Source organism: Hippopotamus amphibius, chromosome 15 (assembly GCF_030028045.1).
Source record: "Hippopotamus amphibius kiboko isolate mHipAmp2 chromosome 15, mHipAmp2.hap2, whole genome shotgun sequence".
NCBI lineage: Eukaryota > Metazoa > Chordata > Mammalia > Artiodactyla > Hippopotamidae > Hippopotamus > Hippopotamus amphibius.
Genome location: NC_080200.1, coordinates 878,154 through 900,362, shown reverse-complemented (window position 1 = coordinate 900,362; position 22,209 = coordinate 878,154). Strand labels below are relative to the sequence as shown.

General features: G+C 65.5%; 2 protein-coding genes across 3 annotated transcripts; one reads left to right on the top strand and one right to left on the bottom strand.

Annotated features, from left to right (window-relative positions):
- Positions 1-800: 800 nt before the first annotated feature.
- Positions 801-5,293, top strand: C15H19orf25 (chromosome 15 C19orf25 homolog). Its single transcript, XM_057710139.1, has 2 exons — positions 801-1,085; positions 3,756-5,293. The coding sequence occupies exons 1-2, from the start codon at positions 956-958 to the stop codon at positions 3,974-3,976; spliced, it is 351 nt and encodes a 116-aa protein (XP_057566122.1). The 5' UTR covers positions 801-955; the 3' UTR covers positions 3,977-5,293.
- Positions 5,294-6,890: 1,597 nt separating this feature from the next.
- APC2 (APC regulator of WNT signaling pathway 2) lies at positions 6,891-21,718 on the bottom strand. Of its 2 annotated transcripts, none has more exons than XM_057708994.1 (15): positions 21,578-21,718; positions 21,369-21,459; positions 21,057-21,237; positions 20,138-20,246; positions 19,884-20,000; positions 19,441-19,518; positions 19,142-19,240; positions 18,244-18,631; positions 17,610-17,705; positions 14,258-14,397; positions 13,854-13,931; positions 13,612-13,728; positions 13,101-13,315; positions 9,248-11,936; positions 6,891-9,187 (listed from the first exon to the last, which is right to left on the bottom strand). In XM_057708994.1, the coding sequence occupies exons 1-15, from the start codon at positions 21,716-21,718 to the stop codon at positions 7,016-7,018; spliced, it is 6,711 nt and encodes a 2,236-aa protein (XP_057564977.1). In that variant the 3' UTR covers positions 6,891-7,015. The 2 variants fall into 2 exon arrangements, with proteins under 2 accessions (XP_057564977.1, XP_057564976.1); XM_057708993.1 differs by having other exon boundaries at positions 19,884-19,997.
- Positions 21,719-22,209: the final 491 nt, after the last annotated feature.

Below are 22,209 nucleotides of genomic sequence, written 5' to 3'. Positions count from 1 at the left end.
TTTTTCTGCCCCGCGGCTTGTGGGATATGGGAGCTCTGTTCCCCCACCAGGGATTGAACCCAAGTCCTCCGCAGTGAGAGGGCGGGGTCCTAACCACTGGACCGCCAGGGAATCCCCTGTAAACTACTTTCTATAAAGCTGTTTAAAAACGCAAAAATCTCCCTGGGGCCCTGAGCCAATCCTCCCCTCCCGCCCAACAGGGGAAGGCCAGGATCACCGTGCAGAGCTACGGCCCGCCCAGGTGGGGAGGGGGTCTTAGAGACGGCAGAGGCGACGGCGACGGGGATCTGGGAGGCGATGCCAGACGCGCGTGCTGCGCCCCAGGCCGCCTCGCTGGGGTGGGCGCAGCTGGCATCCTCGGAGCGCGCCCTGTGCTCCCGCCGCCCGGCGTGGGCCTGCGCAGTCACTGTGTTCCCACGACAGCCACGTGAGGTGGGGGCCCCGTGCCTCTTCTGCAGAAAACCCTCCCTCGGATGCCTTGTTAGGCAGCGAGAAGAGCCGGGATTGGACCCTACGCCCACCCCTTGGGCTTCCAGGCCCGGCGCGGGGAGGCTGATGCCGCGTCCTTCCTTGTCCTGGTCCGGTCAGGTCTCTGCTCGGACGGTACCCGGATCCTCGCGGGCCGGGCCCCTTTAAGAGGGGGCGTGGCTTCGCGGTGGGCGGGAGCCGGAGGAGGCCGGAAGTGCGCGTCGCGCGCCTGTTGGGCGGGTCCTCGCGCCGACCGGAAGCGGAAGTGCCCGCTGGGCCGCGGTGGCGGCCCCGGGCGTGCGCGGAGGTGGGCTGGCCGTGGCTCTTGGAGGGAGCCGCACGCTGAAGGCCCTGGCCCTGTGTTGTTCGGCCCCGGGCGGAGCGGGGCAGGGCGGGCTTCGCCACGAGCGGGGCTCCGGAGGGTGTGTAGGAGTTCGCCAGGCGAGGGGAGCGGCCGGGCCCACCCTCCCTCCTCCCCGCTGCAGGGATGGGCTCCAAGGCCAAGAAGCGCGTGGTGCTGCCCACGCGACCGGCGCCCCCCACGGTGGAGCAGATCCTGCAGGACGTGCGGGGGGCGCCCGCCGAGGACCCCGTCTTCACCGCCCTGGCCCGGGAAGGTAGGGGGGCCCGGCGGGCCGAGAGCCCGGCAGGAGGGGCGGGGAGGCACCTGGGGGGGCTGGCCCTCTGCAGCAAAGGTGTGTCCAGCCTTGTTCGGAAGGTGCCGGCGGGCGAGCGGTGCCAGGGCGAGTGTGCTGCTCTCCTCTGTGAGGTTCGTTTATTCCTGCGACAGGCCTTCGTTGAGAACCTGTTACGGGCCAGGTTCTGGTCTGAGCGCTGAGGGGGAGAGGTGAACAAAAAGACGAAAGTGTCTGGGACGTCCCCGGCGTCCGGTGGTTAAGACGCTGAGCTTCCTCTGCGGGGGACCCGGGTTCGCGCCCTGGGCCGGGAAGTAGAGCCCGCGAGCGCCGCGGGGCCGAGACAAGAAGAAAAGAAAAGATGAAAGTGCGTGCCCTGGGGCCAGTCTCTATAAGAGACGGTCAGTATAAGGGTTGTGGGATGATAGAGGGTGAGACACGCTCTGGGACTCTTTGTTTGCTTGTCTTTGTGTCTTTTTTTTTTTTTTTAATCGAAGTGTAGTTGATTTACAATGTTGTGCTAACGTTTGCTGTCCAGCAGAGTGATTCCGTTGTACATATTCGTACGTTCTCCTCCGTGTTCTTTTCCGTGATGGTTTATCCCAGGACGTTGAGTAGCGTTCCCTGTGCTGTACAGCGGGGCCTTGTTGTGTATCCGTCCTGTGTGTAATAGTTTGCATCTGCTAATCCCAGCCTCCCAGCTCCTCCCTTCCCTGCCCCGCCCCTCCCCTTGGGCAACCACAAGTCTGTTCTCTTTGTCTGTGAGTCTCTTTTTGTTTTGTAGGTAAGTTCATTTGGGCCGGTTTTGTTTTTTGGTTTTTTTTGGCCGTGCTGTGCAGCATGTAGGATCTTAGTTCCCCGACCACAAGGGAAGTCCCATTTGTGTCATATCTTAGATTCCGCATGTACGTGATATATGGTGTTTGTCTTTCTCGGTCTGACTTACTTCACTTAGGGATCACCTCTAGGTCTGTCCCTGTTGCTGCAAACGGCATTATTGCATCTTCTTATGGCTGAGTCGTATTCCATTGTGTATCTGCACACCTTCGTTATCCATTCATCTGTCGGTGGACGTTTAGGTTGTTTCCATGTCTTTGCTACTGTGACTAGTGCTGCTATGAACATAGGGGTGCATTTGTCTTATTGAAATATAGTTTTCTCTGGATATACGCCCAGGAGTGGGGTGGCTGGATCATAGGGTAGCTCTATTTTTAGGTTTTTAAGGAACCTCCATACTTTTCTCCATAGCGGCCGCACCAGTTTACATTCCCACCGGCGCTGCAGGAAGGCTCCCTTCTCTCCACACCCTCCCCAGCATTTATTTGCAGACTTCTTAACACCTCACTGTAGCTTTGGTTTGCATTTCTCTAGTAATCAGTGATGTTGAGCATCTATCCATGTGCCTGTCGGCCATCTGTATGTCTTCTTTGGAGAAATGCCTATTTAGATCTTCTGCCCATTTTTCGATTGGATTGTTTGTTTGTTTTTTTTTTGATATTGAGTTGTATGAGCTGCTTGTATATTTTGGAAATCAAGCCCTTGTCGGTCTCATCGTTTGCAAATATTTTCTCCCATTCTGTAGGATGTCTTTTCGTTTTGTTGATGGTTTCCTTTGCTGTACAAAAACTTGTGAGTTTGATTAGGTCCCGCTTGTTTATTTTTGCTTTTGTTTCTGTTGCCTTGGGAGACTGACCTAAGAAAACACTGGTATGATTTATGTCAGAGAATGTTTTGCTTATGTTCTCTTCTGGGAGTTTTATGGTGTCATGCCTTATATTTAAATCTTTAAGCTATGTTGAGGTTATTTCTGTGTATGGTGTGGGGGTGTGTTTTAACTTCATTGACTTACATGCGGCTGTGGGACAATTTAAATTAATAGTAAAAAATTCTGTTCTTTGCTCCATGTGGCCACATTTCAAGGGCTCGGGAGCCCCTGGTGGCAGCTGGGCAGCTCAGCCCGGGAGGTTCCATCACCTGGGGTGTCCTGTGGGGCGGGGCAGCACGAAGAATAGAAGCCGTATTTATCCTGGCCCGCAGCTGGGTCCTCGGAGGCCACCAGAGCCCCAGCTTAATTCAGGATCCCAGGCCCAGGTCCCCGGCACTCAGAGGTTTGGGGACCTGAGGCACGGGCAGTGCCCGGGCCGCGCAGGGGCGAGGCGGCTTCCCCTGCCGGCCTGTGTGCGCGCACAGCAGCACAGCTGGCCTCTGGGTGCAGGGTCTGGCCTCTCCCACCCTCTTACTAACACAGGTGATAAAGTGATTTTCAGTCCGACACCAGCGAGACAGGGGCACCAGGCAGAGCGAAGAGGACCTTGACGTGTCTCCCGGTGCCCTGAAGCCTGTGTTTTTCTGCCCTGCCCTGACCCCACCCCCACCCCCACCCCGGGCCCTTTAGGAGACGGGGTCGTTGGGAAAGGTGCGTCCACGCCCTCCTGGCCTCCAGTCCCTCCCTGAGTGCTGAGAGCACAGGGGGCACCAGTCAGAGCCAAAGCCCTTTCCAGGAGCTGGAGCCCAGCCCCAGGCAGGGCCACGGCACGGTGGAGTCCGTCCTTTTCTGTGGCCTGTTCCCTCTGGTCCAGTGCTTTCTGTGGCGGGTGCACGGCGTCCCCTCGGTGGCCAGTGGGCAGTGATGCTGCCGTGTCCTGTCCCCAGACCCCCCAGGTCCCTCTGGGAGGGCCGAGGACGCCGAGGCCCCGCGGGAGCAGCTCTACCAGCAGAGCCAGGTCTACGTGGCCATGAACCAGCGGCTGCGGCAGGCGGGCGCCCAGCTGGAGCAGAAGCGGAAGGAGCTGCGGCAGGCGGGCCAGGAGCTGGAGCGGGACTTCGGCCAGGTGGCCCAGGTGGCTCTGCCGGGCGCCGCCTCCTCGGGCTGACCCGGCCCGCCGGAACCTCCGGGCCTCCGCACACCTGGCCCGGCGCCTCACCTGACACCCGGCCCCCGGGTCCCAGCAGTGGCTCAGCCGGGCACGGGCCCTCCCCGAGGGTGGGGTCCGGGTTGTGCGCCTGCCCCGCGCCCTGAGGCGCCCCGACTGGCCTTCCTGTGGGGCCCAGTCCCCGAGGGCCGTCCATCCATCCTCCCCTCCTTTCCTCTGGCGACCCTGCTTCACTGACCACCCGTCAGCTGACCCGGCCCTCTGGTTCTGTGGTCTCCGTGTGAACGGGGGGGCCCCAGAGGTCCCAGAAGAGGGTGGGGGGTCCAGTGTCCTCCCCAACCCGTGGTGGCCGTGGTGTGTGAGGAGCAGTGGCCCCTGCAGGGCCCAGATCTGAGATGGGGCCTCGGGGTGGGTGCTACCCCAGGGCCCCCGGCAGCCCGATCCGCGGCCTGGGCGCTCCCCCAGGGCAGGCACTCGTCTCTCCGTCAGCTGTGGGATTCTGCCACATCGGGGCGCCGTGAGAAGACGTGCTGGTCAGTCCACCACGCCGGGCCCTCCCCCAGCCACCCTCCCATCCCTGCACCTTCGTCTGCGGACAGGTGGGTGATGGAGCAGAAGAGGATCTTGAAAAGGGCCTTCACCATGAAAAGCAACCCCGTGAAGACCAGAGAAGCAGCCGGGCCCGGTGCGGATGAGCCCAAGTCCCTGTGATGAAACCCCCGCGGGCGGCCGCCTGGATGCTGCCCCCGTGGACCAGTCCTTTCCAGGGTCCCTGGAAGCTCAGGGCAGTGCTGGACCCAGCGTGGCGGGAGACCCCGCACCCCCCAGGAAGAAAGGGTGTCTGCTTCACCCCGAGAGCCCCTATAGCTGGAAACTTGACCTCGGGGGCCCAGGTGTTGAGAAAGTGGAGCCTCGGCTGTCGTGGCAGCAGGGGTGCCAGGCTGCCTGGTCCAGGGAGCAGTGCCAGCAGCGGGCCCTGTTGTGAGCTGCTTGCCCCTCCACGCCCCCCGCCTGGCCTCCGGGTGGGGCCATCTGTCTCTGGGGCACTGTCTACCCTCCGGAGTCCCCCAGGGTCAGCCGGAGACACTCCGCCGACCTCCTGCCCGGCCCCTCCCCTGTGCCCATCCTGAGCGCTCTCCTTGCACCCCCGGTCGCACTGGGGCTCTGCGCTCAGGCGTCCCCTCTCGTCCTCGCAGTTGTGGGGTGCCCGGCTCTGCAGGCAGCACGTGGACCCCCACCCCGGCCTCTCCCCTCTGAGACGGGCGCAGGCAGTGCGGGGCGCGATTCAACAGCTGTTTATTAAAGGTGCACGTGAGACGCCTGGTTCCGCGGCCTCCTTCCGCCAGACGATGGCTTTACGGTTGCGGGGGACGGGACGGGACGGGGCTGTACGTATTTACACACGTCTGGGTGGCGCTGCAGACCCAGAAGCGAGACGCGGGGTGGGGCAGCGAGCCAAGACAGCCAGCGGGGTGGCGGGGGTGAGGTAACGCCCCGAGTGCCGCACCCAGCTCGCGGTGTCCCTCTGTCCCTGGGCTGAGGTCTGGGCGTCGGTGCCCTGTGTCCCCTCCGTGGGTAGCCGAGCAGCATCCTAGGGTCCGGGCTTCGTGGGGAGCACCTGGGGTCCCCAGGCTTTGGCCCTCCAGCTCCTGTCCCAGGCAGCCGCGCTGCAGGCCCGCTGGGCTGGGCCGGATGACGAGGCGTGGCTAGGCCCCCGCTGCAGGGGCGTGGAAAAGGCAGAGGTGGCCCCTGCCTGGGGAGAGCGCGCCCAGGGCCAGACGGCAGCAGGGGCAGCTGGGAGGGTCCTCCGCCACCGGTCACGGCGGCCATGCTGCCCGCCCGAGAGGTAGCTCTGGGGGTCTCCCCACGGCCCACGTGGGGAAGTAGGCACACAGCGGCCAGAGCACCGCCCGGGCTTCACAGTGCGGGGGGCTCCCGCTCCGGGCCCCCACGGCTGGGCGAGCTGGCGTGGGTCCCCCCGTTTGCAGGAGAGGCTGGACCCTGGTGATAGCCGGGGGGAGGGGGGCCAGTTTCCGAGGCCCGTCTGATCTGCCAGGAGCCCCAAGGTCAGCAGTGGCCGTTCTCCACGCCCCGCTCAGTCCCCGCCAGCCTTCCCGCGTCCTGCCTCCGGGCTCTCAGGCAGAGCCCTGGCGCCTGTCCCGCAGGACGGGGTGTCTCAGGCGGGGTCGCGGCGTGTCCGTGTCTTCAGCAGCAGCAGCACAGTGTCCGAGGGACGGGGTGGCTCCCGGGGGTGGAGACCGGGCTCCTCCGTCCCCTCCTCTTGACTCCACCGCCGTTCTCCAGGAGGAGGGCCAGGCAGCCAGCTCGCTGTTCCCTGCCCCCGGGAGCAGCGCTGCGCGGCGCCCGTGAGCGCAGAGCCCCGGGCCGGGTTCTGCCGCGAAGAGGCTGGGCTCGCCCTCCAGCGCCTGTGGGCTCCGGGCCGCACCCTCCGAGTCCCACAGATCCAGGGCTGCGTGCGTGGAGAAGGATGTTGGGTTTGGAAAGGGAAAGGCGGGGGGCGGGCGCCGTGCGGGCCCGGCTGGGGGGCCGCGCTCAGGCCCCGGGCTCCCCTGGGCGCCTCGCCCGCCAGCCGAGCGCTGCCCGCACGCCCGCCGCCCCTGGCTCCTGGCAAGGGCTGCGGGGCCGCCCTATCCCGATCCGCCCTCCGCCAGTCTCGGGTGCTCCAGGCTCCCTGCGCGCCGTCGTCTGCGACGGGCGCTGCCTCTCTGCGGCGCCCCTCCCCGGCCCCAGCGGAGGCCGAGGGGGCGCCACGCCGGCGAGCGCGCATCCGCGAGCGCGCATCCGCACACGCGCCGGCCCGCCCGCGGCCCCCAGGGCCGGTCCCAGCCGCTCCCCGAGGGGACGGGAGGGCGGTCTGGGCGCGGGGCCCGCCCTGCCGCTCACGCTCCTTCCGGAGCCCCGTCGGCACCCGAGCAAGCGGGCAGGGCGAGGCTCGGCGCGCGGGGCCCGCGGTCCCCCTCAGGCCGGCCAGGCGGCCCTGGGCCGGGAGAGCGAGTTCTGGAAGGCCGGCCCCGGCCCCTATTCCAGGAGGCTGGTGGGGACGGGCGCGGGGGCTTTCTCCGCGGCGGAGTCAGCGGCGGCCGCCACCATGGGGCTGGGCACGTAGTTGAAGGGCGGCACGCGCGCCGAGCGGCTGGGGGAGCCGTGCCGGCTGGCGGGCACGAAGGGCGCGGGCCCGGGCGCCTTGGCGGGGCCCGGCGCGTCCAGGTCGCCGCCGAGCACGGAGGCGGGGCCCTCGGCCGCGGCCCGCGGGGGCGCCCTGATCTCCAGGCTCGGGGACGTGCTGGAGTTGGTCTTGGCGGCGGCGAAGTCCTCCGTCTGCACCACGGCGTCGCTGGTCCTGCGCGGCGGAGGGCCGGCGGGGCCGCCCTCGGGCGACGAGCTCAGCAGCGGCAGGGCGCGGGCGGGCAGCGTGCTCCGCAGGATGTGCGGGACGTCCTCGTCCCGGATGCGCCGCCACGTGGTGCCCGGCGCGGCCACCCTGGGCAGCGGCCCGGCCTCCCCCGCGCTGCTGCGGCGCGCGGCGTCCGCCGGGGGCCCCGGGGCGGCGGCGGGCGCGCGGGCCACGCTGATGTGAGGCAGGGAGGCGTAGCGCTTGACCGTCTCGGGCCGGGCCGCCGGCGTGCGGACGGGCAGGCGGGACGGGCTCTCGGAGCTGGTGCGCCGGGGCGGCCGCTCGCCGGGGCCGGGCCGGGCCGCCGGGGGCCGCCGCGGGGCCGCCCGCAGCTCGTCGCAGCGCGAGGAGCAGAGGAAGACGGCGGGGAGCGCGGGCCGGCCGCGGCGGGGCGAGGCGGCGGGGGCGGCGGCGGCCTCGGCCGCGGGCAGCTCGGAGCGGCGGCGGCGCAGCAGGCCCGGCGACTCCTTGATGAAGGTCAGCTGCCGCCGGAAGCCCGAGCGCTCGGAGGACTCGCTGCCGCTGGAGCGGGCGGAGGCGACGCGCACCAGGCCCAGGCGGCCCCCTCGGGCGGCCGGGCCCCTCTCGGCCCCCGCGCGGCCCGGCTCCGGGGCTGCCCTGGCCAGGGGTGGCGGCCCCCGCCTGGCAGGCCTCTGCATGAAGGGGATCCGCACGGGCGACTTCTGTGTCTTGTGCTGCTTGGCCAGCAGGGCCCGGGCGGGAGTCTTGGCCACCAGGGAGGCCCCGGGGCCCGGCAGGGGCCCTGCAGCCTGGGCGGCCGGTGGCGACCTCCGGGGCAGGGGCTGGGAGGCTGGGGAGGTCTGCGAGGAGCTCGACGAGGGGGTCTTGGCGAGGCGGGCGGGTGGCGTGGCGCTCCTCTGAGGGGGGCTCAGTGCCGCCAGCTCCGAGATCTTGCCGGGCCGGTGCAGGCTCCGAGACCGCTGCTGCCCCGGGCCAGGGGCTTTGGCCGGGGCTGCTGGCTGCACGGGGCTCGGGGCTCCCGTCTTTCTCGGCACAGTGCGAGGGCTGGGGGCCGCTTTGGGCTGGGCCCGGGTGGCCGGGCTGGGCATGTAGATCACCGTCCGTCCCCGGAGCACAGCCGGCACCCCGGATGCGGACTTCTGAGCGCCACGTGGCTTCTCCGGGCCGCCGCTGCGCTGGGCCACGGCCCCGTCCCATTTCTCTGGCCGCGTGGCACTGCCCGCCTGGCCCTCTGCTCTTGGCCGTCGCCCCGTCCTGTGCAGGGTGGAGCCCACCGACGGCCCTGACGCCAAGGACAGGACGGAGTCGGATTCAGAGGAGGCCTCGCGGGTGGCCGCTGCCGCCTGGTGCAGCCACGTGACGATGGAGTTGGCCCCCTCCTGGATGGCACGCCACTCCACGCTGTCCAGGTCTGAGGCGTGGTCCGAGCCCGCCGCCTCCTCTCCGCGCTCCCGCTCCCGGGGCCGCTCTGCCGGCCGCTCCTCTGGCTGTGCAGCGCGGGGCTGGCGGCACCTCGGGCCGGACGCCTGGGGCCGGCGCCTGGGCATGGCTGGGCCCGCGCGGCGCCGGAGCAGCTCTGCCTCAGCCCGTGGGCTGGGGGAGCCGTCCTGCCTGCCCCCGGGGCCGGGGGCCTTGCTGACCCCTGGCTCACGGGCGCGGGGCCTGTTGGCTGCGCGCTCAGAGGGCTCGGGCTCGCTCAGGGAGCTGGCGGAGGAGCTCAGGGAGTAGCACGGTGGTGTCTCATCGGCGATGAGGCTGGGCTGGGCTCGGGCGGGCTGCACGACCTTGGGTGCAGCGACCTTGGGCGCAGCGACCTTGGACGCAGCGACCTTGGATGCAGTGACCTTGGGTGCAGGCGTGGGGATGGCCTGCACCTCCTTCCTGCCAACAGCCAGGCGGTCCCTCTTCACCGCACGGGGGATCGCGGATGCCCGCCGTGGGGGCGCCGCCGCCGCCGCCGTGGACGGCTCCTCGTCGGAGTCGTTGCCGTAGAAGCAGTACACAGCCTCCTCGGTGGGTGTCGTGAGGCACAGAGACTGCAGGGCCCCATCCCCACGTGCCCGGCCTGGGCGGGAGCCATCCCTGTCCTCGCAGGCGCTCGGGGGCCGACGGAGGGGCAGTTCCAGCCCTGCCCGGCTCCTGCCAGCCGCCCGGGGTTGCTCTGAGCTGCGGCCCGTGCCCCCTGCCCTGTGCCGGTGCCCCGCCGGCTGCCTGGTGGGGGCGGCTCGGCCCGCGGGCTTCTGCTCGTCCGCACGCCTGCCGTCCCTGGGGGGCCCCTGCAGCGTCTCGTCACTGAGGGAGGCAGCGCTGGAGAAGTTGACCGTCGTGCCCTCGGCCGAGTCGGTGCAGGAGTCGTCCTCCCGGGCGGGGGCGGCCACCAGCATGTACACGGGCACGGGCAGCGCGCGGCGGCCGGGCACCAGTGCCGAGGCCACCTTGCGGAGCCGGGCGGGCACGGCCCCACCCAGGCACTCACGCAGCAGCTCCAGCTCCTGGTCGGTGGACGTGGGCCCCTCGAGGCGACCCCCCGCCTCATCCCGCCGGCGGTGCCCGGGGCCGCCGCCGCCCCCTCCGCCGGCGCGCTCGGGGCAGGCCGGGGGTAGCAGCCGCAGCTCCACGTCCTTCTGCACGTAGAGCTCGTGCAGGGCCAGCGCGCTGAGGCTGGAGGCGCAGGAGAAGTTCTCATCCGGCTTCTCCACAGTGAAGCGCACGCTGCCCGCGTCCAGCTCGGACGGCAGCCGGCAGCGCTCCCGGCAGTCGGCGATGTCCAGGAAGCGCTTCACGTAGCTCTCCCACTGCAGGCTGAACTGGGTGGCCTCGCGCTCCCCCGGCGGCGCGGGCGCCAGCGGCGGCGTCTTGCTGCGGCTTGGCGGCATGGTCTGCCCGGGGCTGTCGGGCAGCTCGCTGGGGCTGACCGTGCCGCTGCCCAGCCCGCTGCAGGGGTCGCTGGGGATGGAGCTGGCAATGGACGGGCTCTCAAAGCTGCCCAGCGAGCTGACCGAGCTGCAGCGGCTCAGCACCAGCGGCGTCTCCTGCACGCAGTTCTCGGAGGAGCTGGATGGCGTGGCGTCCTCCACCCCCAGGCCCCGGCCCCGTGGGGGCGCCGGGATGGCCATGGGCAGGGAGGTGGCCCCCGGTGCCCGCCAGGCCCCGTCCAGCTGCGCCTCGCTGGGGTCGGCCTCCTCCAGCCCCTCCAGGGATGAGTCGCTGTCGTCCAGGTCCCCGGCCTCACTGGGCCCCGGGCGGCCGGCCGAGGACAGCGAGGACAGGGAGCTGCAGCGGGACAGGCAGAGAGGCGCCTTCTCAGCCACCCGCTTCTCGGGCACCTTGCTCAGGGCCTCCGCGGGCAGCCAGGCCTGTTTCCGGGCCCCCGGGGCCAGGGACCCCACGCCCGCCCTGGCTGCGCTCTCGAGCAGTGGCACGTGCTGGTAGGTGGGCGACAGCTTAATGGTGCGCACGCGGGCGTCTGTGGCCGCGGCGTCCCGGGCCTCGGGCTCTGCCTGGCCGCCAGGCAGGTTGAGGTCAAGTCGGCTGGGCCGCGCCTGGCCGCACGGGGGCCCCTCGCAGTGCTCGGCCAGCGCGGCCAGCGGGCAGGGCCGCGCGTGCTCACGGGGACCGTGCCCGTCGCCGGTGCTGCCGCTGTTAAGACTGTCGTTGGAGAGGCTGGCGTGGGCTGCCTTGAGCCGCAGCAGTGGGTGAGCCCGGCCAGCGGCCTCCCGCCGGGCCCCCTCGGGCCCCCGGCAAGGGGAGCAGGATTGCGCGCGACCCTCCCGCGGGGCCTCCTGCCCGGGGTCCCCAGAGCTGAGGCTGAAGCTGTCGTCGGACGAGGTGTGCAGCGCCGAGATGTCCTCCACCAGCCGGTCGATCCGCGCCACCGCCAGCGCCAGCTTGGCCTTGGCCCTGGCCGCCACGGCCGCCTCCCCGCCAGCCTCCTTCTCTGCCTCCGGGCCGCCGCGTCGGGCGGCCGGGGCGCGGGCCAGCGCCTGGCCCTGCAGGAAGGGGCTGCCCAGGAAGAGGGACAGCACAGCAGGGCTGGCAGGCTCGGCGGAGGCGGTGGCCAGGGAGGGCGCGTCGTCGTCGTCGAAGCAGCCCGAGTCGGAGGCGTAGTCCTGGGCCAGCCCGTCCAGGGGGCGCAGGGGCGGCAGCGGCTTCCTGGAGGCGGCCTCGGCCTCGGGCAGGCCCTGCTTCTCCAGGTGGTCGAGCGCCTGCGCCAGGTGCCGCGCGTCCAGCTCGGCCTCCAGCGCCCGCTGCTTGCGCACGTACAGGCTGGGCGCGCAGGCGCCGGGGGAGACGGCGGCAGCCGCCGCCTGGTGCTTGGCGGGCCGGTGCGCCAGCAGGTTGCGCAGGGCGGCGGCACTGCCCATGGCGATCATCTTGTGCTTGGAGTGCACCAGGTTGCGCAGCATGCCCACGGCGCCCAGGTCCCACAGCAGCTCCTGGTCGCGGGCGCTGCGGGCCGACAGGTTCCAGAGCGTGCCGCACGCGTTGCTGACGATGGTCAGGCTGTGCGACGTCAGGTGCTGCAGCAGCGTCTGCAGGCAGTTGTGGTCCCGCAGCACCTGCCTGCGGGCGGGCACGGGGGCCGGGGGCACGTCAGGGGAGAACCGCGGCCAGATGGGCCGATGGGGCACGTTGCAACATAAGGTGCACGGGTGGGGCCCCAGGTAACTTTGATTTTTTTTTTTTTTTTTTTTGGTCCTACCACACGGCTTGTGGGATATTACTTCCCTGATCAGGGATTGAACCCGGGCCCTCGGGCAGTAAAAGTGCTGCGGTCCCTGCCATTGAGCCCCCAGGGAATCCCCCCTGATACCTTTGAATGTCAAAAAGGGATACATTTTTAGTATATCTCAAATACCTAATGGGATGTACTTGTGCTAAAGCTTTTTATTCATTAATATCCGTAAATACTAATCTCATTAAACAATACTAATATTAATACTCATTTAAAATGAAATTTAAACTGTCTTATTTTTTCATTTAATTTTTATTTTATATTGGAGTATAGTTGATTTCCAATGTTGTCTTAGTCTCTGCTGTATAGCAAAGTGGTTCAGTTATACGTATACACGTATCGACTCTTCAGATTTTTTTCCCATTTAGGTTATTACAGAATATTGAGTACATTTCCCTGTGCTATACAGTAGGTCCTTGCTAATTATTTTATATGTGGTAGTGTGTAGTAGATCTCATTTTAGTACAACTAACTCTTGTGATATTTGGGGTGTACTTATACGAAAGGTAGTATTTTAAAAAGCAAACAGAAATCTAAGTATTGTTTCTTAATTATTAACACTTAATAATTATTTATTTACTTATTAATATTTGGTTTACTATTTAATTAACATTTTGTTTTACTTGATAAGATTTTTTTCTAATGGCCGCGTGGCGCGGCTTGTGGGATGTTAGTTCCCTGCTCGGGGATTGAACCCGGGCCCTTGGCAGTGAAAGCGCGGCGTCCTAACCACTGGACCGCCAGGGAAGTCCCTGAGAGCTTTACCACAAGTGCATCCCGTGCGATATTTAGGATATGTGCGTACTTTTTAAAAGTTATGAATTTTCATAGAAGTATTACCTACCGTTATTTAGTAAGTCGTACGTTAAGAGGGAGAGTGGTCGCTTACTCACGACTTAGCTAGTGATGTTTTAGTAAGAAGCGAGCGTGGTCACTGTGGCTTGGACCCCTGCACGCGCCGCCCGCCCCGCGCAGCCCGTGGCCCCGCCGACCTGTAGTCCTCGCGGGTGGCGATGAGGCTGGACACGTTGCGCAGGATGCCGCCGCCGCTCTCGATGATGGCCAGCGAGTTGCTCTGGCACTTGTAGGTCAGCGTGCTCACCAGGAAGCCCAGCGCGCCGTCCACCTGGCAGATGGCCGCCTTGTTCTCCGTGCTGTGCGCCGAGAGGTTCCACAGGGCGCTGAGCACGCTCTTCAGGGTGGACTCCTGGGCGCGGGGCGGGAGCAGCAGGCGGTCAGCGGCGGGGGTCGCGGCCCCGCGCCCCCCCCCCACCGGCCCTCTCCCTCGAGGCGCCCGGGTGCCTTTTCAAATAAAAGGCAAAACGTGGTGGAATCGGCCGTGGGAGGGATCTCTGAGGTGCAGGGCTGGAGGCCCCAGGCCGGGAGCCGCTGCGAGTGGTGGGGTGTCCGGCTTGATCCCCCCCACCCCCCAGGTGGAGTACCCGCCCCCGGCAGCAGTGCCTCCCGCCGCGTGGCTGGCGCCCCCGGCCCCGCGGTGCCCACCTTGGAGGCGCGCAGGACGCACTGCATCAGGGCCGTCATGCTGCCCACCTCCCGCAGCACCTTCTTGCTGTTGATGTCCGCCCTCCAGGACAGGTTGCGCAGGATGCTGGACACCACCTGGGCGGGCGCAGGGCAGGCGAGGTGGGCCTGGGCCAGGCTCCCGGGGCGGCCCCGCCCCCGCCGCCAGCCCCGCCCCGCCCCGCCCGCAGCCCCACCCCCAGGCGGCCCCGCCCCCCGGGTACCTGGTGAAGCTCCTCGCTCTCGGACGCCAGCTGGGCCACGATGGCCTCCATGCAGCCCCGCCGGGCGCACAGGGCGGCCTGTGCGATGACACGGGAGTCACACCGTGGCACCTACCCCACCCCCATCTCCCTACACAGGGGAGGGAGAGCCCGCGCCCCGCTGCGCCGAGGAGGAGCAGGCAGCAGCCTCCGCCTCCCCGCCCCCCACCCCTCACCCCCAGGCCCAGAGGCCCCCCACTCCCCAGGGGCAGCAGCAGAGCGGCCAAGAGGATGGCGGCCTGGCCGAGGGCGACCCCGGGCCTCGGTCTCCCCGCCTGTCCCCACCTCTCAGGGCTGCTTCGAGGCAGGGATGAGGCCGGGGGGCTGAGACTGGGGGCCGCCTGCCCGCCCGCCCGCCCAGGCACCTTGTTGGCGACGTCCCCGAAGGTGAGGTTGGTGAGGGTCATGCCTGCGTAGCGGCGCAGGGCCAGGTTGAGCGGGTCCCGGGTCATCTTGTGCATCTCGTAGTCCACCTGCAGCAGCTCTGCCACGGCCTGCAGCCCGCCTGTGGGCACAGGGCAGAGCTGGGGCCGGCGGGCGCCCCGCCACCCCGCCTGTCCGCCTCCCGGCCTCCGCCCGTGCAGGGCGCTCTGCCCGCACGCCCTCCGCTCCGGCCCACCCCCCCATCTGCTCTCCTCAAGCCCGTCCTTGAAGCCCGATTCTGAGGACACGTGCTGCAGGCAGGCTGCCGCCAGGCGGACCCCATCCCCTGGGTGCCCTGTGCCTCTACACCGCCTTTCTGCCCTCAGCCTCCAGTCACACTTCATCCGGCTGCCAGGCCTTTGCACGTGTTCTTCCCTCTGCCAGGGAGGCTCTTCCCCGCTGTTCGCCCAGTTTCCTGGGTCCCCTTCTGCTCAAGAGTGACTTCTCAGGGAAGCCCCCAACTCCCCAAACAAGAAGCGCCTGAACCATTAGACCGTGAGCCGCTGAGGGCAGGGCCGGTGGCTGTGCCCCCCTCGTCCCCAGGACGGACCCAGACAGCACGTGCTAGGAGCCACTGCTGATGGTCCCCACACACACCTCCTCACTCACGAGCACAGCTGGGTTCTCACTTTACAAAGAGTAAATGGTCAGCGGGAGTGGAAGGGAAGGAACCTGCAGGAACCCCAACACACACAACCCTTCCCCCTCGCTCAGCGCTGGGATCGTCCTCGGGCCCCAGGACCCATAAGCAGTTTTGCTGAAGAGCCCGCCAGTGCAGACCACCCTGGGGAAGCGGCTTAGCAACACAAACCTACAGACTTCCAAAGCAAACCTGTACACGCGTGTGCACCGCAGCACGAGTCACGACAGCCAAGAGGTGCAAACAAACGTGTCCATCAACAGACAATGGAGAAACACATGTGGCCCTCCACACGTGGGAGCATCACTCAGCCACGCAAAGGGGTAAAGCCCTGACACCTGCTACCACGTGGAGGGACCCTGAGGACACCATGCTCAGGGAGAGAAACAGACACAGAAGGACACACAGAGTGTGACTCCATTGATGGGAAACGTCCAGAACAGGCAGATCCACAGACACAGAGAGTGGGTTCCTGGCTCTCAGGGGCTGGGGGTGGGGGAGAGTTCCAGTTTGTGAAGGTAACAGAAAAAATGTTTAAGCTGGTAAATTTTATGTTATATATAATTTACCACAATTTTAAGAAATGTTTATGGAAGTCCCTGGTGGTCCAGTGGTTAGGATGCGGTGCTTTCGCTGCTGAGGGTTCAGGTTCAATCCCTGGTCAGGGAACGGAGATCCCACAAGCCCCGCAGAACGGCAAAAAAATAAAAAATAAAATTTGAAAATGTTTAAATACGTAATTAGAAGTTGGGGGGTGGGGGCGGGGAGCTTCCAAAGCCTTTTTTGCTTCTTAATCTGGAAACTCCACTCCTGGGACGCCACAGAAAGGAAAAAAAAAGAACAGGGAAAAAGAGGTTGAACTGAGCTGTGAGTGGGGGGCTGTCCCTGGAACTAAGGGCCTGCTCACCGTGCACCCCTTGCCTGTGACGGACACCAGTGACATGCCAGCATTTTCATCTTGGGACCCTGTACACTGAATATTTTTCGAGGACCCAAAAGAGTTCACTAGGGTTATAGCTCAGCAGTATTTACCATAGTACCAACCACACAGAAAACACAGACGTCCCAATCGAAACATGGGCAGAAGACCTAAGTAGACATTTCTCCACAGAAGACATAGGGATGGCCAACAGGCACGTGCAAAGCTGCTCAGCATCACTAATAGAGAAACACAGGTCAAAGCTACAGTGAGCTACCATCCCACGCCGGTCAGAAGGGTCATCATTAAAAAGTCTACAAACCAGTGCTGGAGAGGGTGTGGAGAGAAGGGAACCTCCTACATTGTTGGTGGGAAGGTAAGTTGGTGCAGCCGCTACGGAGAACAGTATGGAGGTTCCTTAAAAAACTAAAAATAGAGCTACCATACGATCCAGCCATCCCACTCCTGGGCACATATCCAGACAACACTCTAATTCCCAAAGACACATGCACCCCTACGTTCATAGCAGCACTATTTACAACAGCCAAGACATGGAAACAAGCTAAATGTCCATCGACAGAGGAATGGATGAAGACGATGTGGTACATGTAGGAAATGGAATATTATTCAGCTGTAAAAAAGAATGAAATAATGGCATTTGCAGCAACATGGATGGACCTAGAGGTGATCATACTAAGGGAAGTACATCACACAGAGACAGATAAATACCACGTGATAGCACTTGTATGTGGAATCTGAAATATGACACAAATGAACTTCTCTGTGACACAGACTCACAGACAGAGAACAGACTTGTGGTTGCCAAGCGAGAAGTGGGGTGGGGATGGTTGGATTGGGAGTTTGGGGTTATCAGATGCAAACTCTTATATATGGGACGGATAAACAACAAGGACCTACTGCACAGCACAGGGAACTATATTCAAAATCCTGTGATAAACCACAACGGAAAAGAATATTTTAAAAAACGTGTATATAACTGAATCACTTAGCTGTGCACCTGAAACTAACACAACATTGTAAATCAACTATACTTCAATAAAAAAGTTTACCATACTAGAAATGAAAATGGAGAAACCTTTTAACCCCAGAACGCACAGCCCAGTGGTCCTCAAACTAGGAGTGCCTGGAAAACCCCACTGAACACACATGCGCACGAGAGTGAAAAAGGTGGATCCCATCTTTGTGGAATTATCAACACAACAGTGACCTTGCAGGCCTCTTGGAAGGGACTTGGTAAGCCCCAGGGGTCCCTGGACCAGCTGGCAGAGGAGAGACTCAAGAGCTGTGCCCTCTTGTAAAGTGTCTGCCGCTCCAGATGCTCTCCCCAGAAAGGCTGAGCCCAGGCGCTGCCCGCTCTGCACTGGGTTTCGAACGCCTGCATCTACGTGGCTGGACCACATGAGACCTCACAGAACCTTTGAATGCTTTGACCATCTGCTGAGTGAGAAGGAGTGCCTCATTTTATAACCATTAGAGTAAAACGGAGCACCTGGATGTAATTTTTGGCCCTTTGGATTACCTTTATGTGGAAAAAGATGTCATATTCCCAAACCTAAAACTTCACAGGGCCGCCCTGCCCCGACCACCCAGCAGCTCTGTTCTCTGAGCCCCTGGGCCACTAGGGCCTAGAGCCTGCCCTGCACTGGATGAGGCCCCGCGGCCTCGGGCTGGATCGAGGCGGCTGCAGCTCGCGGGGACAGCGAGGGGCACTCACCCAGCTCGTTCATGGCGCGACGGTATTCCTCATCGAAGGACAGCTTCATCACGGCGCACGTGGCCTGGCAGATCTGTGGCTCAATGGGGACCGGGGCTGTGGGCCAGGGGATGGGGTCAGAGCCCTCCTGCTCCAGGAAATGCTATCTGGTGGGTCCCCACCCCTCTCCGCGGTCTCCACCCTGCAGGCCTGCGAAGACCCCGGAGCTTTTCAAAGTGCTTCCCGCTGGGCGCACAGGGGTCACCCCCAGAGCAGCAGCCCTCCTTCACAGATGCTCTGACGTGAACAAGGAGGGGCCTGCCTCCCCCAGCCCGGTGCTCAGCATCTGACATTAACTCTGCAACCGGCTGTAAAAGCTGGGAATCTCAAACTCTGCACCCACTTTCCAGTGTTACCTATTACAATGCAGCCATCCAATCAGCCACCGTTTCTTGAGCATCTACCCCATGGCCCGGCTTGTTCGTGGCTGTGCCTTCGCCAGTCTGTCCTCACAGGTTCCCATGAGGCCTCAGCCGGCGCGTGGCACGGAACAGGTGCCCGGCCAAAGCCAGAGGCCGCCGATACTGCCCGCGGTGCTGCCCTGCCCCCCGGGGAGCCCGGGCCGCCGCCCACCGCACAGGGGCTGCGCACTCACCGCCGGCGCCGCCGCCCTCGGGCCCGCCGTCCCGGGCCTGCAGCCAGTCCCAGCAGGTCTCGCAGTAGGCGCGGATCTGCTCCAGCACGTGCAGGACGCGCATCTCCTTGCGCGCCAGACCCTGGTCCGGCTGCGAGAACACGATGTTGTGCAGCGCTGCGTTGGCGCGCATGCGCGCGTCTTTGGCGCCCGGCGCCCCGGGGGCCCCACTGCGACCCCCCGCCGCCGCCTCCGTGCCGTGCAGGATCTGCAGGAGCAGAGGCAGGCAGCCCGAGCGCCGCATGGCCACGCAGCTCTCCGGTGAGCTGGACATGGCCAGCAGCGTCCGCGCCGTGTCCTCCTGGTCACGCGTTGCCAGCATGGACAGCAGCCAGAAGACCACCTCCACCTGCGAGGGGCAGGAGCTGAGCGGGGAGCCCTGCCTGGCTCACCTGGCCCCAGCCAGCCCACCCTCACTCCCCAGCCAGGAGCAGCCCCCCGCGCCCCCGGTGACTCCCCCTAACAGATGGGGGTCCCATGACCTCCGCCCAGGAGAAGCCCGTGCTCACCCCAGTATCCTCCCCTGTATCTTCCTGGGGAGCAACTCACCCCCCCCCAACACACACACACACCACACTGCAGAGATGCCCCCAGCCCGTGAGCGCCAAGGGCCCACCCCGTCGGCCTCACGGGGACGCCTAGGGCTGCTCCCCTACATGGAAGTCTACAGCGGCCTCCACATATACACAACAGGTATCCACACCCAGGCCGCGCTCCACACAACGCAGCCTCGCCACGCACGTCAGCTCAGGGGGACCCTCCCACACCTGGGGACGGAGGGGCCTTCAGTGCAGCAGGGATGCAGGACTCACCTGACTACGTACCCCGCCCAGCACCCCCTCACCTGGACTCCCCTCACCTTGCTGTTGCCCGGCTGAGGGGCACCATCCTCGGGGTGCGTGGGGACCTCAGTCTCGGGGTCCTCCTCCATGGGCATCGACTTCACTGCCAGCAAGGCCTGCGGGGAGAACGCCCGGCCTGCGGGTTCCGCCCGGGGGCACCCCGCGAAGCGTCCAGGCGGCTGATGGCCGCTCTAGCCCCATGACCATGTGGTGGGGGCTGCAGAGGGATTCCCGCACCCTGGGCGGGGCCCTGGGGTCCCCTTGCCGCCTGGGCGGCCCCCACCCACCAGGGCCCTGGCTCCGCCCCTCCTGGTACCTGGGGCTCGGTCTGTTGCACCCGGTCCTGCGCTGACAGCAGCTCCTTGTCGATCTGCTCCAGGCGGGAAGCACGGATCTGCGCGGGAGACCGTGCGCGCTGCGGCAACCCCACCCCAGCTGCGACCGCGCCCACGCCCCCGCCCCCGGGAGGGCCCGAGCCAGGGGCCAAGCCCCGCCCCCGCCCCGCCTCCTCCTCGATGTGACCCACCCGCTGTGGACCCCACCCACCCACCCGACTCCACCCACTTCCTGGCCCCGCCCACAAGTCAGAGCCCACGGTGCTGACCTGGTCCCGCCACGTGACGGTCAACGCCCAAGTCTCGTTCAGACTCGGCTCCTCGCCCTGCCCGCCCCGCCCGCAGCGTCCCCGGACGCTGCCCTCCGACCCCGGCTCTGCCCCGCGTCCCCTCTGGCTCCGCCCAGGACCCGCCCCCGCCGCACCTGCGCGCGCTGCACCATCTCGTCCGAGGTGCCGAAGCGCTCCTCCATCAGCGAGCGGATGTGCTGCGCCTCGAACTCCAGCTGCTGCCGGATCAGGTCCATTTGCATCGAGAACTGCTGGGAGGGGCGGGCGGGCGGGCCGCGGTGAGAGGGGGGCGCCCGGGAGGGGGCGGGGCCTCCGACGCCCCCTCCCCCAACCCCGCCGTGGGCGCGGCGGGGCCCTGGCGACACCCGGGGCAGCCCCGCGCGCTCACCGTCTCCACGTGCGGGAGCTCGTCCAGGCGCTTGGAGAGGCCCTGCAGCTGCGAGTAGTACCAGAGCTTCTCCTTCTCCTCCTTCTCGATCTCATTCAACAGGAAGCACCTGGGGGAGGGCAGGTCGGTGGGCGGGGGCCGTGGCATGGGTTGTTTACCCCGCTTCTCCTAATCACTTGTGGGACGCTTACTGGGTGCCAAGTTTAACAGGCAGTGTGGCAGAGTCTCGCCCGTCGCGCTCCCGGCACTGGGAAGGCGATGGGGTGCAGAAATGAATTGAATAAAAAAGGGAACTCCTTTGTTACATTTTGGTCCTCGGAGAAGGGCTCTGAGGGGGCTGTTCTAACACTTCTGCAACGCTGGCCCCTCTCCCTCTGGCCCGCACGGGGCGAACTCCAGGCTCGGACTGCTCCGGGTGCAACAGGGTCTCCCTCACACCCCCGGGGAGACACTGCCATTCCCATTTTACAGAGCAGAAGTCTGAGGCTGGCAGGGGCCAGGGTTTTGCTTAAGATCAGACAGCAAAGCATGCACTTAACTCCAGGCTGCTCCAGAACTGCCCTCCCTGACCCCGCGCAACCCAGCCGAGCTGGGCTAGGCGCCCAGACCCTGCCTCCTTCCGGCCCCAGGCCAGGGTTTCTTGGGCTGCAGCCCTCTCTCCACAAAGCCTGCCTTGAGGCCCTCTGGCTTCAGGCCTGACTCTGAGCCCTGGCACTGGACACAGCCCGGTCCCCGGCGACGCCTGTGTGTCCGGGACCCCTAGGGACATCGCCCAGCGGCCTTCCCCTCTGCCAGGAACGCCCCCCTGCCCTTTGCCCTCCAGCGGAGGCGCCACACGGGCTGGGTGCGCACAGCGGGGCTCAAGAGGGGGCTGGAGCCACGGGACCGCTGCCCGCGGCCAGGTGCCCCGCCGTCTCACCGCTCCCGGTCCAGTTCTTCCAGCAGTCGGATGGTGGCCCGGCTCAGCTCCCCAAAGCTGTCCTTGGAGGGCCCGGAGCCGTGTACCGGGCTTCCCTCGGGGGTCCGGGCAGCGGGCTCGGGGGCCAGAGCCGGGGGCTGGAACTTGAGGTTGTACAGGCTGCTGATGTCCATCTGCAGGGCTGGGGGGGTGCGGAGGGAGAGGCCAAGGTCAGCCCTCCTCCCTGCCTCCCCACTCCTCCCAGCTCCCTCTGGGAGTGGGCCAGGGGAGGCCCCAGGGTGTAGAGGGGGGGTCCCCAGGCAGGCCCCTCACCTTTCAGCTGCTCCAGCACCTCCGTCTGCCCCGAGGACACCAGCGCACGGGCCTCCTGCTCCAGCTTGCCCTGCAGGTGCTTCAGGACCTCCTGAACACGCAGGCAGGACACACAATGATCGGTGGTCCAAGCCCATGAGATGCCCCAGTGCCCTGGTGTGGGTCCCTGTGGCCCGGGCCCACATCCTCCGCCCAGCCTCCCCGCACACCTTCATGCCCGACGTCTCTGTCTCCAGCTTGGAAAGGTGGCTTGAGTTATCCCGCAGCTCCTGCCTCAGGTGACTGTTCTCGGCCTTCAAGGCCTCCACCTGCCGCACCAGCTGCTCGTAGGGTGCCACCGAGGTCGTCATCTTCAGCTCCTGCAGCGCCTGAGGCCACAGGAGAGAGGGGTCATCCGAGGGTCTGGGGAGGGGGCGGCCCCCACCTCAGTTCCAGCCCTGGCGTGGGTCTCAGGCAGGGGTGGCTGGTGTGGACGGCTGCAGGCGGGATGGTGCTCACCCAAGGAATCCGGAGGACAGACCGCCTGGCGGCTGGAGTAAGACATGGGCAGGGATGACGAGACAGAGGGACAGAGCTGTCGGACAGCTGTTCAGACAGCCAAAGTGACCAACAGACAAGACACAGACAGACACTGGCCCTTGCTTCGGGGCTTTTAGACACACAGATGGACAGCCAGACAGTTGAAACTGGCAGGTGCACAGACACACAGCCAGAGAGAGAGAGAGACAGACAGACAGATGGACGGACAGCCAAGACCCTCTCCTGAATGAGCACAGCCACCCAGAGGCTGGGTGGGCAGACTGCCAGCTCGCCCAGATGCTGGACTATAAGAATGCCACGA

Bases quoted from the DNA above. Each gene is read 5' to 3' on its own strand.
- C15H19orf25 (XM_057710139.1), top strand. From the start codon at position 956: ATGGGCTCCAAGGCCAAGAAGCGCGTGGTGCTGCCCACGCGACCGGCG. The intron at 1,086-3,755 runs GTAGGGGGGCCC...TCCTGTCCCCAG, and splicing joins CACCGCCCTGGCCCGGGAAG to ACCCCCCAGGTCCCTCTGGG.
- APC2 (XM_057708994.1), bottom strand. From the start codon at position 21,718: ATGACGACCTCGGTGGCACCCTACGAGCAGCTGGTGCGGCAGGTGGAG. The intron at 17,706-18,243 runs GTGAGTGCGCAG...CCTGGCCCACAG, and splicing joins CGAGGGCGGCGGCGCCGGCG to CCCCGGTCCCCATTGAGCCA. The intron at 13,316-13,611 runs GTGGGCACCGCG...CCCCGCGCCCAG, and splicing joins GCGTCCTGCGCGCCTCCAAG to GAGTCCACCCTGAAGAGCGT.